General features: G+C 41.5%; 1 protein-coding gene across 1 annotated transcript in view; it reads left to right on the top strand.

Annotated features, from left to right (window-relative positions):
- The window catches only part of LOC146651548 (insulin-like growth factor-binding protein 2-B), a 33,690-nt gene extending 22,044 nt beyond the window's left edge, over positions 1 to 11,646 (top strand). The window contains exons 2-4 of the mRNA XM_085384454.1: positions 416 to 546; positions 5,167 to 5,307; positions 9,841 to 11,646. Coding sequence (XP_085240580.1) covers positions 416 to 546; positions 5,167 to 5,307; positions 9,841 to 9,999 — 431 coding nt within the window. The 3' untranslated portion in view covers positions 10,000 to 11,646. The remainder of the gene's footprint in view (positions 1 to 415; positions 547 to 5,166; positions 5,308 to 9,840) is intronic.
- Positions 11,647 to 13,880: the final 2,234 nt, after the last annotated feature.

The raw sequence follows: 13,880 nt of genomic DNA, 5'->3' as shown, positions 1-13,880 counted from the left end.
TGAAGCAGGAGGGTCACAGGATGCCTTGAGGACACAGAATGACTTTGTCCTTTAATTCTAGGATTAAGACAACTTTTCAAAGGGCCTGTTATTAGATAAATAATTACTTTTAATAGTAGCTTTGATTACTGAATAGATAAATATAGATGAGTCTTGAGCATTTTAGTAAGCACAGATGTTGTACACACTAAAAACTGAGGCAATTTTTAGTGTGTACAACATCTGTTTGTTAACTAAAGAAACCACAAGAAAACTTTCATACTCAAACAAATGACTCAAAATAAGGTTTTCTAGGAACCTAACAAGTATTGAATGTTACACAAGGATCGAAACCAAAAAGCCATGAAGTCTGAATGTTTATCTGGACATATGCTACACATTAACTGCATTTGCTTTGTGTGTTTATTTGCTGCAGAGGTGCATGGGACTGAAAATCCACTCACCGGGAGACCGCCTCTAAACCCATGGATTTGGCAGAAGACCGCCCTCGAACAATACCTTCAGGACCGCAGAACAAGGATGAAGATAAATCAGAGAGTATCTCAGGTCAGGGTTAAATCTTTTTCCTATAATTTAGCTACAGGTAAACAATTCAGGGTTCATTTCACTGGGATTTGTTTTTGTAGACTAACTGGTAACCTGAAGTATATTGGCTCCATGTCTGACATAATTGGATCCACAAGTTATTATAAATCGTACGAGCAAAACTGTTGTAATTATATATTGTAACCTCCCCTGCAGCTCATCTGCCTGACATGGAAACAAAGAAGCATGTCGTTAAAAAGAAACAGCTGAAAAGAAAAAAAAAAATCTCAGCAGTGTGTAATGTAGGGGCCTATTCGTTACCTGCCTATGTTACATCTTCTTTCTAGGCCTACAAAAGATAATCATTACAGGATACAGCGAAATGTTTGCCCATCAAAAGAAGCAGTGACACAAGGTCAAAAATGTGCTGTGTGAGCAATAATGTCTGGTACAGTGGTGCCCTCCTCTGGGCACTGTTTTACTCAGACAAACAGATTAATATGTGCACACAATAAACACACACTCACTTTTTAATCCTTGACATTCTCTATATTTTTATGCGTTTTACAGGCCCAGCTCAATCTCAGTTCATAGCTTACTTGGTAGGCTCCACATTTTCCACCCTGTACCATGCTTTAATATAAGCGCTCATTTATGTGCTTTAATAGAAACTGTGAGTGTTGAAAAATACACCAGTTGATATGAGCTGAGGTGACAGTTACAGTGACATCAGATTCTTAATGCAACGACTATTTGTTTGTAGAGAAATTCTTTGTATAGCTTTGGCAGCTGAAGGCCTTGTGTTTGAAATGCTTTCAAACATAATGACACATTTCCACTCTGATGATTTACTGATGCGTTTGTTAATTAAATAGAAAGTTGCAGAAGCAACAGTGCCCCTATTCAGCCACAGGCGTCTTCAGTAACTGCTCATAATGAGCACCTTTACTATGAAAAGTGATCTTGTTTTTCTCACCACAGTGGAGTGGCAGTTGGCAGTTTGATGCAGTCTTTACATTAAAACCCCGCCCCCTTCCATTCTTTAGCACTCACTCATCATTTCACAGTGCAACACCGCAAAAAATTAAAAACAGTTCCTAGAAAGTCGTCAATGGGCTGGCGTGCAAGCACACATATCCTGTTTCATGCAAATGAGCTTGGGCCTGAAGGGGGCTACGCATATGGACGCCCATATATGTCTCAATAAGACAAACAATGATATGCTTTTGCTCATTTTCTCCCTCATTTAACAACCTCGCTTGCAGCCAAATAAAACAAAGTACACCAAGAAATAATAAGCGGGGCGGTACAATACAATCATTAGATCATTAGAAGCAACAAAGGAGACAGTGCAGTAAAAGGAGTCGTGCAGCTGGGCAAGGGGAGGGACTTCAAATGACTAGTGTTGAGTATATGCACTTTGTTGTGAATAGTCATTGGAGATCATAGAGCTATATGCTGAACACAGGCTTCACTGTCAGAGCTCTGGTTGTGACAGATTTCTCTCTCTTTTTGTCTCTCTCAATTTTCTTTTTGACAAAAAAAAAAAAAAAAACTGTGACAGCCATATTCATTCAGTACATGCAGACATGTAAGAGGGAACCAGCCCATTTTTATAGAAAAAGATACCAAATGGGCGAGTCTGTGGCTCCACAGTACAGAGAGGGACACAGGGAAGAGTGGTGTCCATAACTTCCAAAGCCAATAACAAAATGTAAGATATAATGTATCCAACTTAATTCATAAAGATTAAATTACTGCAATCCAATAATCCAATAACAAGTATAATAGTCAGGTTCTCATCAGTGTACCCTAGTTCCCTAACACATGATGCAGACCTCATTAAGCCAGCTCACTCATATTCCAACATAGGCTCAAGTAGCATTGGGTGCCTAGGCTGACCTGGAATCAAACCACTGATCCAATGTTGCTACCAGACTATCCAGCTGTTATTTTGTTGACTGTTGACCTAATGAGAGAGGTTATATGCAACAAGTGGGAATTATAGAAGAGCCCAAGACCAAAGATCCACTCTGGTACCTCAGTGCTCTAACATCTGTAAAAGAAAGCTACTGCTGAAGATAGTGATTCAGCGGCTACAGCGCACTGGGAACCGTCGTTGACTGCCGCCATGATTCTAGCCTACGTCACAGCGTCATGTGCGCTTTTTACATCCAACACAAAAACTGCAGTCGTGGTGCTTTGACTGTACTCAGAACTCGGAAATTCTGCCTTCTGAATAGGAAGATGTAGGTAACACCAGACTGCACATGAGCTGCATACAGGGCTGGACTGTGACAAAAAATCGGCCTGGGCATTTTGACTCTGGGCCCACCATTATAGGAAAAATCATAAAGCCTTTGAATGAAAACAAACACTGTTGTGACAGTGATGTACACTGTCTTGATGGTATATATGCGTTAATCTATCAATCGTTTGTTGTAAGGCTCAAATAATTATTTTTTAAAAGCTAGACATTTTAAATGAGAATAAGAAAGAAAAGTATTTCTTTGTGCGCCCCTCTCCCTGTTAAGGCCCTACCTTGCCCCCCCTGCACAGTAACCAGCTGATCAGTTTCATGATTGAAGTAGAAACGGGAGAGGGAGAGAATGAGAGAAGAAGAGGCAGCTGACAGCAAAAGACAGAATAACTCCAGCTTTGTGTCTTTTTCATTGTAGCTGAAGTCTGGGACAAACTGTGTTCCTTTTCACCTCAATACTAAACGCGTAATATTTTGTCTGAATACGGAACGATTCCGTTTTTTACGGGACGGTTGGCAACTCTACTAATTAACCTTATGAACAAAATAAAGTTCAACATCAGTAACATCATAGCACCCACCCCGCTGTATAGAAACCCCGTCATGCTAGCTAGTACGCAGTACGAAAAACTCAGCATAACGAAAATAAACTCCACCTAAACTTGGTTTATATCTGACCCAGATAGACTGCAGGTCATAACTTCTTACCTGAAGTTCAGTTCACCTGACAGTCAGACCGGCGGCCGCTACGAGGCTAACAGTGCACTGATAACATTCATCAGGAAGTACATGGGGCTGTGGAAGAGAACACTATAGACCCATTCCAGGGAATTTCACAAGTTACCATCAAGTGCAGGATATACCAAGGTGACGCGGTTCTGCATAGGCCTCCCCCTAAACCAGCTCATAACAAAGAGTGAACACAGATATACTGTAGATTCAGGAGTGGTGAAACCATCAGCTGTCAGTCATAAGTGAGTGAGACATGAATTTACTGATCCACCTACTTGGGGTTAACAGGCGGGATTGAAGAGGATTAGAACACTATTATGGAAGACCAAGGCCCTGCATGGGATGTATCATAGACAGACAGAAGATGTGGCTAAGATAGTGTACTGGCACATCTGTACCATATACAGATTAGAAGTCCGTAACTCCCAATCAGAGATACCACCACAGGATGTTGAGAACAACAGTGCAGTGGGACTTCGAGTTCCAGACAGACAAGTTGCTGGCCAACCAATCAGACATAGTGGTGGTTGACAATGAAGACCACAATTTTAATAGATGTGGCAATCTCAGTGGACAGCAACATCAGGAAGAAGGAGCACAAGAAAATAAAGAAGTGCCAGGAACAACTGGAGCAGATGTGGAGGTTAAAGTCCTAAGTGGTAATAGAAGTATTAGGAGCTGAACTCCCAAACTGGAAGAGAAACTCCAGGCACATCATCAGGTCAGTCGTGGTGACAGGCTGCAGTAAATAAAAATAAAAAGATAAAGACTATTACACCAAACCACTTCTGTAAAAGGGGTGTCTAAATTACAACTTAAGGACTGCTTGTCCAATCTTGAGACATCAATCTCAACACGAGTCTTTCAAGAACACACATGGGCAAAATACAGCCCAGAATCAGTCCAGGGACCATCTTAATCTGGCCACTAACATCCCAATATGTAGGAGCAGGGACTCTGCTCTGAAACTAAAAGTTGTCTTTGACATGTTGGTTTATGTATGTCTTTATTAGGAAAAAGAAAAGGAGTCTAACACAGAGAGAGGGGGAGAGGGCTTTTCATCTATATGTTCAGATGTCTGATAAAGTTCGTGGCAGACTGTGCCTCCTCCCGCTCCCTTCTCTCATCCTCAGCCAACTAATCATAAGAACAGACCCCTTTGATCCCACGGGTAGACTGGCACTCGGTGTGTGTGTCTGCATTACAGTGCACACTTGAATACACTGTAAATGTGCAGAACAAGAAGAGTAAGTACAGGAAAAGTGTGCTAAGAATTTTGTGCGTGCATGAAAGCACAGGTTTGTGTGTGTCTGTGTGGTCATGGTCGTGGCCACCAGTTGAGTTAAGCAGCCCAGTCAGTTACGTTCCGCTCCAGCAGACTCACATCAATAATATTGGCTGAACTGCTGCTTGTCTAACTGTGGCTCATAAAAATGTTAACTATAAATGTGTATATTTGTGACATTTTTACAAGATGCACAGATGTATTTTATTTCACTGTTCTTTTTTTTTTGTTGGAGAACATTTTGCTCGGCCTCCAGCACAAGTCAAATTTAACCTACCTCTCTTTTTTGCCTCGCCTAAAAGTGACTACAGGTGTATTTGTACATGTTAATTACTCACTGTTGTTTTTCTCCCTCATCATGTAGAGTGCCTGTCAGCAGGAGTTGGACAGGGTCTTAGAGGAGATTGCTAAAATGACTTCAGAGGATAACAGAGGCCCACTGGAGAACCTGTATCAGCTCAAGTTTCCAAACTGTGACAAACATGGACTGTATAACCTCAAGCAGGTGAGCTGCTGGCATATCACCTGTCCTACGTCACATTATTTTACAAAAGAGAACATTTGGGTCAGATAAATTCACAAGAGACCCATCCATGATATATGTATGGTAAGACTTTTCACGTTTTTGTTATTTTATGTTTTAGATTCTTACAGGATATAATTTGAAGCATAATAAAGAAAGAATTGAGACTTCCCATTGACGAGAGGGTAGACATAAAAGGAAGAAAGAAATAGCCCTTGTTGCAAAAAGCCTGCCAAACAATGCTGGAAAACCTGAGAAGCAAACAAAAAATATCTCCAAATTTGGTCAAGTAAATTAAAAAAAATGGCTTTAGATGATCTTCTCTTCAAGTTAAATTCCGGTAGAACTTTCTGTGTCTGTGGACCTCAGCCACCCGTGCGTCAAACTGATGTTACTTTCTTTTAAAGGATAATTATTTGTCACGGTCTGGCTGGCAGACCGTGGGGATGTGGGGAAAGGAGGACCCAAAACGCAGACTCTGCGATGCAAACAGTGCTCTTTATTCACAGTGAAAAACTGTAAACACAATAACTCCCCGTTGCTCCCTTGAACCCCGTGTGCGTGCTTCCCTCCGACGTCTGTGCTCGTGCTCGTGCTCCCCGCTGTTGTGTTTCCGCACACCCCGTGCGTGCTGCCTTTCTGGACCACTCTTCCTCCTGCAGGGAAACCATAGAGGCAGCCGTCAACACTAACCCTCGGCGGGCATATACGAACAACACAGACATATGCTGACACACTAACTTGGTACGATAACTCAATGATCCCGCGCCGGTGGGAGCTCCAACACTCTCCTAAGTAGCTCCCCCGACGAGCCCTGATCACCAACAGGTGTGGCAGGAACTTCAGGTGTGGCCAGTCCTTCGCAGGGCCACACCTATCAGGCCTGCAGGTGGCTGTGCTCCATCCTCCAGCCACACCCGCAGACATACACACGTATACACCCACACCCTGCCTATACATACGAGTGGGACACAGACTAACACAGCATTGTGGAGAAAACACACATCACCAAATAATAATAATACTAACAACAATAACAACAGTCAAAACTGGTCACGGACCCCCGAGTCCTCCAGAGCCGGGTCCGTGACATTATTGGTCATGTCAGCTGTCTTCAGCTAAGACCGAGAATCCAAGCATGAACATGATGCATCAGGTCATGAGTGCAACCAGCAGGATGATGGGCTGCTATTATTTAGTCTCTCAGGGTCAGACTGTCAGTGTGGATTCCACTGATATCTTCACAACAGTATAATTGACTGCCTCTCCAGTGAGTTTCTTATTCCACATATTGTCCAGCCTTGATGTGGTCAGTGTAGCCAAACTGCTGTAAGCTGTGACTTGAGTAGCTTTCTACTTTAAGATCGATCTGCCCCAACAGCAACTAGCAAGAGAGCCAGGCAACAAAATCTCCAAAAGGATATTAGTTAAGTTACTAGAATTGAGAACCTTTTTGATCACAAGCAGAAGCAAAGATGTTTAATAATGCGAGTTTTATGATACACATCTTAAAGCCATGTCTTAGACTCCTGGTTGGGGGTTGTTGTGTGATGAGTCCATCAGTCATCTTACCTAAATGTGATCTATTGCATATTTATGTTCATCCTCTCACTGGAAATCAGACTCAAAAGAGATGATAGAAGGTTATACTGTTATGTATCTACTGCTGGGTAATGTGTCAATCAGCATTACCTTACACACTCATTGGTACTTGCTTCAATCACCGAACTGGAAGTTGAGAAAAGTTTAAAAAAGTTTATCTAGGGTACCAAGCAGTTATCTTGCCAAGTTGAAGGTGCCATATGTCATTAGTTTTTATGATCTCTGTTCACCTTGAATTAATTCCTGCATGGACACAGCCTAATGTGGTAGCATTTTCATTTAATTTTGAGTACAGGTATCCTGGAATAGGATTTTTGAACTGAATGCCTGAGCAGAAAGGCACAACAAAGAATATAGTTTTGAGGAAACTTTCATCCATCAAGGGGAAATCTAAATTGCTGCCCCCGTTGTTCAGAAAACCAGATCCAAACTATCTTTCATTCATCAAACCATCAAAACTCTGAACATGTGCAACACATACTGGTATGCCCAAAATGATCTCTAAAATTCAAGGAGAGTGCAAGTGACTGAGTATTGTGTGCTTATGGCTTATTTTGATGTGATTCTGTTTATGGGGTGTATACAAATGTCAGGTGAGTCACTAAATGTATCTATCTATTTTTAGAGTAACAATCTCATGTAAATCCGTAACCAGTTTGAAGGTGGAAACAGAAAGTAGCAAGCCCAAACAGGTCACCTTTGTTGTCCAAGTAATAGTAATAATAATAATAATAATAATAATAATGGATTGGATTTTATATAGCGCGTTTCAAGGCACCCAAAGCGCTTTACAATGCCACGTGCCTCGTTTTCCATTCTTTGCCCAGGGTAGTCTAAAAGTTCAGTTTGAGAGACATCATTTCTTGACCAGTTACCCTTTTTGTTTATCAAATCTTCCACTGCTGAGCACCATTTACAGTGCTCAGAGCCGCACTCTGCTTATACAAAAAGCCAAAGGACACGGAAGACACAGGTTATACAGTTGTGGCCACATTTCAGTTTCAGAATGGCAATAAAATCTTTTACAGTTATTGTTAAGTAAAACTGAAAATCATAGAAAATTACAAACCACCAAACCAAATGAAAACACTGGTGTCTAAGCAGTGTTTCACATTGTTCCACTGAATTTCACGCCTCATCCTTCATTTGAACTACTCAAAAAAAACAACAAAAAACGTTCTCGTCGTTGGACTAATTCCATTATTCAGATCTACTCACATGTACTGTAAACTCGTTTGTCATCTTTGCTGAATAATACGAACACTGAATCACGCATCAGGAAACTCACGAGTTTCACAATAACGGCCACACCCCAGTCAGTGCTGTCACAGCAGGTGTTTTCCATCTGCTGTCAAAAAGCAGCACACCTGCTGTGACATCACTCCTACGGTTCCTGCTATTGCTGTGGCATGTTTTGGTGATTCAGCCCATAGTGAGCAGATACATGGCGGTTTTATGCTCTGTGGGATTTGCTGGTGACTTACTGTTTCGTGGTGATCTGTAACACAAGACCATAACAAACTCAAGTGGTTGCAGATGTCAACAGGTTTTAAACTTTGCTGGTGGTTATGTAAGTAATGACCGCTGACTTTGATGATGGGAAAGAGCTTCTGTGGCTTTCGGTATCGGTGGAGATTCTTGTGCCTATACATGTGTAACGCATTAAAGTTTTGAGTGCATTTATGTTTCCTCCTTCGCTTTTCACATTTTCATTTCAGTTCCTCAGACTTTCTTTTTGGTTTTTCCTCTTTCACCCACGTATTACTTTGTGGGGTTTCCCCTCTCTTTTCTCTCATTGTCTGAGTCACACTCACACAATTCCTTTGTATCAGCCTGGCAAAATCACCCTGGCAAAAGTATAACTTCCTTCTCACTCCTGCCACCTGCCTCCTCCCCCTGTCTTTTTTCTTAATAAACTCTCACACCCGCCTCTTCCTTAGCGTTCTGCTCTTAAACACACACACAAACGCACAAATGCATGGGGAGATGTTGTCATCATGAATGAGGCAACAAGCTTCTGAGCTCAAGGTTACAAGGCAATAAAACTGTTTGGCGTACTTCATGGGAAGACTTTTGTTAAGCCGAGGAACGAACTGTGCTTCCGACTGGGGGCTTGAATTTGTATTATGCCCATCCATAGACATCAGACAGGGGAGGACAAACAAGGTCACATATCCAGTGTTTTCTTACGAGGATAGTAGAGCAGAAAAGAAGATTTGAATAGGCGCCACCGTTTCCTAAAGCAGGGCTCTCAACCACTCAGCCAATTTTCATCACCGGTCACAAACAACAGCATTGTTTTGGACTAGAGTCCACGGTTCCCAGGGAGGAACACTGTACCTCCTCAACATTCGGCTCCCTTTTGGAGTTGTCCCTCCTTGTCGCGCGGTAATTACTGTAACTGTCACTTTTTTTGTTCTTTCTCATCGAAGGAAGAAAATGGAAAGTCTTTTCTTTCCCCCCAGCTCTTCATTCTTTTCGCCATCCCCTACCCGGCCGCCCCGCGTGCTGTGTCCACTTCAATTACGACCTCATTTCAGGGGGTTGGGGGGGAAGGGTGGGCTCTGCAGGGGAGCTAGTCTGCTGGCATGCCTCCGTTTGTGCGTGTATGTGTGGGAGTGTTTGCGATCACATGTGTGGCTGTGGATGGGTTGTGTGTAGGGGGCATAACCTGAGGACAGGCTGTTATTGGGTGAGTGTTGTCCCACCCGAATCACAGTCCTCACTCTCATCCAATGACCCCCCGCCGCCAGAAGATCCTCGCACACACACACATGAACACAAATCTCAAGCCACCCTACGCCATGCTTCATTAATGCATCCCCTGCTTTCACTGTGTTTCCTTACCCTCCCGCCTCTTTTTCCCAGTGTTTTCCATCTTGCCTAGTTTGTGTTTTTCTTCTCTCCTTCCAGTGCAACATGTCCACCCACGGCCAGCGGGGAGAATGCTGGTGTGTTGACCCCTTAACAGGAGTCCAGATATCAGAGACACCTAAAGTCAGAGGGGATCCCAACTGTAACCAGTTTCAGGAGGTGCACAGAGCAATGCCCACTGCAGAAGCATCTCACTAGCGCACCATCAAAATGGGGCTGGGTTTTCTTCACAATTCCAAATTTATGAGGATTATTCATCAACAGGTGATGACTAAGCTCATACTCGTATGATATAATACTTTTTTAGGAAAGTGGCTTCAGTAAAAGAGCATAAATGCAGAGTGAACTACAGTATTTTTGCTGGTAAATGGACATTTTTCAGCAGTATGATATGTATTATAATCCACTCAAACTACAGTGCTCATTCTAGTCAAAAAACATGCATAAGCAACAACAGTTCGAGGCAGGGGGACATAAATACATTCTGATGTGTGTTAGGCTTAGGGTCGTCACCAAGTTAGATCATGATAAGTGTCCATCTAATACACACAGAAAAAATCTGGATTTCTTTTAATATTCATCCTCAGTGTCATTATAACTTCTGAAAATAACATGCTGAGGTCTTTAAATGATAGCTTGTTATCAGCTCTGTCAGTCCATCATTCTGGTGATTTTCAGCTAATGTAAAGCTGTCCGAAAGTAAAGCTTTTTAAGGAATATAAGGCAAACGCATAACTTTTAGGGCTACAAGTAAAGAGGCCATTCAGAGACAAGAAAAGCAAAATAACCATCTAAAAGGGGCTAAAATGGTTTGCAATGCTAAGGGGAACTGCAGAGTCAGCTCATTTTCTGCTTTTTTTTTTTTCATTTTAAGAAAGCTCTTTGACATTACACCTAGTCTGATGAAATCAGCATTAATCTGTTAATTATATAGACTTTCAGCCTAAACCTACTAAGGATTTTATCTGCATTTAAATGTCTCATGTAGGATCTCAGTAAGTGCAGTTAGTCTTTTTTAAGAGACTAAATATTATATTGGTTGTGCCTCCATATCAGAAGTCTTACACTGCTCAGTGATCGAAGCCCAAAGCTGGCAATTTTAGAAATTGAAGATGAGAGTCTACCATTATAAATACTGTCTAAGAATCAACCAATAGGAATGGAGCATTAAAATTCTAAACTTACCAGCGATCAAGGAGAATAAATGAAAAACTAAACGTGCAAAACAAAATGTTTGTGCTTCTGATAGAGCAGAAAATGCAGCTGAATTGTGATAGCAAAAGCTTGTTTGTAAGATGCTTCTAGTAGCTGTTTCCACAACGGCGTCATGGTGGACACCCCACAACAGGGATATAAACCTCATTTTAAATATCGTGCCACATACAGCCCACTTTGATCTTAAGTGTTAAGAATTGGTGTCTTTGCTGGGCCATTTCTGGCCCTCAGGCCTTATCTTGACACCACTGGTCTACAAGCATCAGACTCGATGTCCCACTCAAATTTATTCCTTCCATATCGCACAGTTGTAGCTCGCAATGAGCAGCAATGACATCCTAATGTGCTGGTGCATTTAGACTCACAGTGTAGCATTTTGGATAACTTTACATTTATGTTTATTAATCTACACTGCTACTGTTGTATAAATCAATAAATTATTATTAATTTATATAAATATAATAAATGACACAGATTAAATGTTATTCTAATGGCAAAATGGGGACAAACCCCCACTTATTCTTTAGCTGAGTGGAGAATCTTTGAATCGCTGAAGATGATGTGTGCACTATCTATACTCATACATTTTTTAGCAGTAATACTTGGTGAACACTGTTTTAATTAAGATAATTAAGTTTTTATTTCAAGTAATGCTTTCTCTGATTACCTTTTGCAAAATTTCATGTTGATGTGCAAAATGAAATAAAATGCTCTGCCCATGACTGGAACAGACTTGTTTGCAGTTTTTGGTTGTCATTTTTTTTTTTTTAAGATTTTGCAGTGAAAATGTTGTGTTAATTTAACTTTGACTGTAAAATCTGACATCATCCATGTTTTTCTTGGAATCCACACCCATCCGTATAATAAACTGCAGAGAGCTGTTGTTGTTTTTCAGCAGTTTGCCTGTCAACACTTACGATAATAACCCTGGAAACCGCTGTGTGGCCATTCCTATCGATACTGTGGACTGACATGCTTGTGTGCGTGTGTGTGTGTGTGTGTGTGTGTGTGTGTGTGTGTGTGTGTGTGTGTGTGTGTGTGTGTGTGTGTGTGTGTGTGTGTGTTGCCAGGGTTACTAATTAAGTGTTGACATGAGGAGGGATTAGGCTGACATTGACAAATGTGATACTAAGTGGTAAAGGTGTCTATGAATAAACCAGCCCATTCATACACACACATACACACAAACACCTACACACACAAAACCCCATGCACACACACTTTTGTACTGCTGCACATCATGACTTTAAGAGCGGAAACCAGTGTAAATGTAAGGATAATACTTATTACATGATTTGTAACTTACTGTACAGTGCTGTCTCACTCATACACGCTGAGAGGAAGAATGTTTGCAGACAGTTTTTGGCCCTTAAGGCAAGTGCTCTCATTGATTTCATGTAATCACCGTATTTCAGTCTCTGTTGCACTGTCACTGTAAAAATAGCAGTGCGTGAATCAAAAAAGTTGCAGGATAGTGAAGTTGTTATCTACGTTTAATTTGACACTTTAACTACATGAATGAATAGCTTTTGTGTAAGTGGAAATCTTTTTGCCATGTCAGTAGATATCTTTTTAAGTCAGGATAGCTGTGCCAATTTGGTACTGGTTAGTGTATTAGGAATGAAAGGATGCCACAATGTTTGATGAAAAATTTAAATGGGCAACATAAAGAGGATTGAATTCAAAGACACCCTGAAAATCAAAGTGGAAGGCTAGCCCATTCTGATGAAATTTCACTCATGCCTAATGACAGTCAGGGCGTTGCTGCCACGCCTATAGAGGTCTGTGTGTCTCTCCATGGATATGCCTCCCATCGCCATGCCTTACGATGTTACAGGCAGCATAACCTTCTCCAGAGCTTCTCCAGACCCTTTCACGTCTGTCACATGTGCTCAGGGTGAACCTACTCTCATCTGTGAAAAGCACAGGGAGGCAAAATCCAAACTGGCTCCATGGTGCAGTGGACATGAGCACAGGGCACACTAGAGGATGTTTGGGCCCTAAAGCTACCCTCATGAAATCTTTCTCTGATTGTTTGGTCAGGGATATTTACACAAGTGACCTGAAGGATCTAATTTTGTGGCTCTTGCTGTTCCTGAGTAGATACTGGTCCTGCTGATGGGTTAAGGAGCTTCTGGAGTCCTGTCCAAGAGTATCTGCTTGTCTCAAGGCATCTCCTCTATGCTCTTGAGACTGTGCTGAGAGACATAGCAAACCTGACAAAGGTATGTATTGATGTGCCATCCTAGGGGAGTTGGACACTGACCCTGGTCAAATACAGAGCTAGTGAAAAAACAGTCAGAAAAGATGGGCTGGAAAATGTCAGTGCCCTCCACCTGCCAAACTGTTCTTGTTTTGAGGTTGTTTCATTGTTGCCCCTCTAGTGTACCTGCTGTTCATTTCATTAACACCAACGCAGTTAAAACCGAATACCAACCTCCTCTGCTACTAACTATTTAATTAATTTGACACTATACTCTGTGTTCCTTTAAGTTTTTGTTTGCTTTATACTCACCTTGTCTTGTTTTACCGAAAGTGTAAAAAAGTTGACCAACTGCACTGTCATAGAGTAGCAACTAGTCACTCATGAGGTAGGCCTGCCTAAAACATAATCTATCATACTTTTTGACTCTACTGGGGACAATAATTTACTAAAATTCAGTTTGTACTTAATAAGAAGTGAAACTCCCGAGCAATAAACTTATCAAGTGTTTACTGGGATTGAATCTCAATCTGTATTTTTTTTTTTTTATTTGCTCCTGATTAGAATGAATATGAGTTGATCCCTTTGGAAGCCAAGGGACAAATTTTGAGCATCAAAGCTGTGCTGAAGCTAATTGTGGAGCGACAGAATTTAGACACTA

The sequence above is a fragment of the Rhamphochromis longiceps genome, linkage group LG16, assembly GCF_057381845.1.
Source record: "Rhamphochromis longiceps isolate RC_006_pf linkage group LG16, R_longiceps_female_GT1.1, whole genome shotgun sequence".
Taxonomy (NCBI): domain Eukaryota; kingdom Metazoa; phylum Chordata; class Actinopteri; order Cichliformes; family Cichlidae; genus Rhamphochromis; species Rhamphochromis longiceps.
The sequence above is the reverse complement of the archived record's forward strand: the minus strand, read 5'-3'. Positions and strand labels throughout refer to the sequence as shown.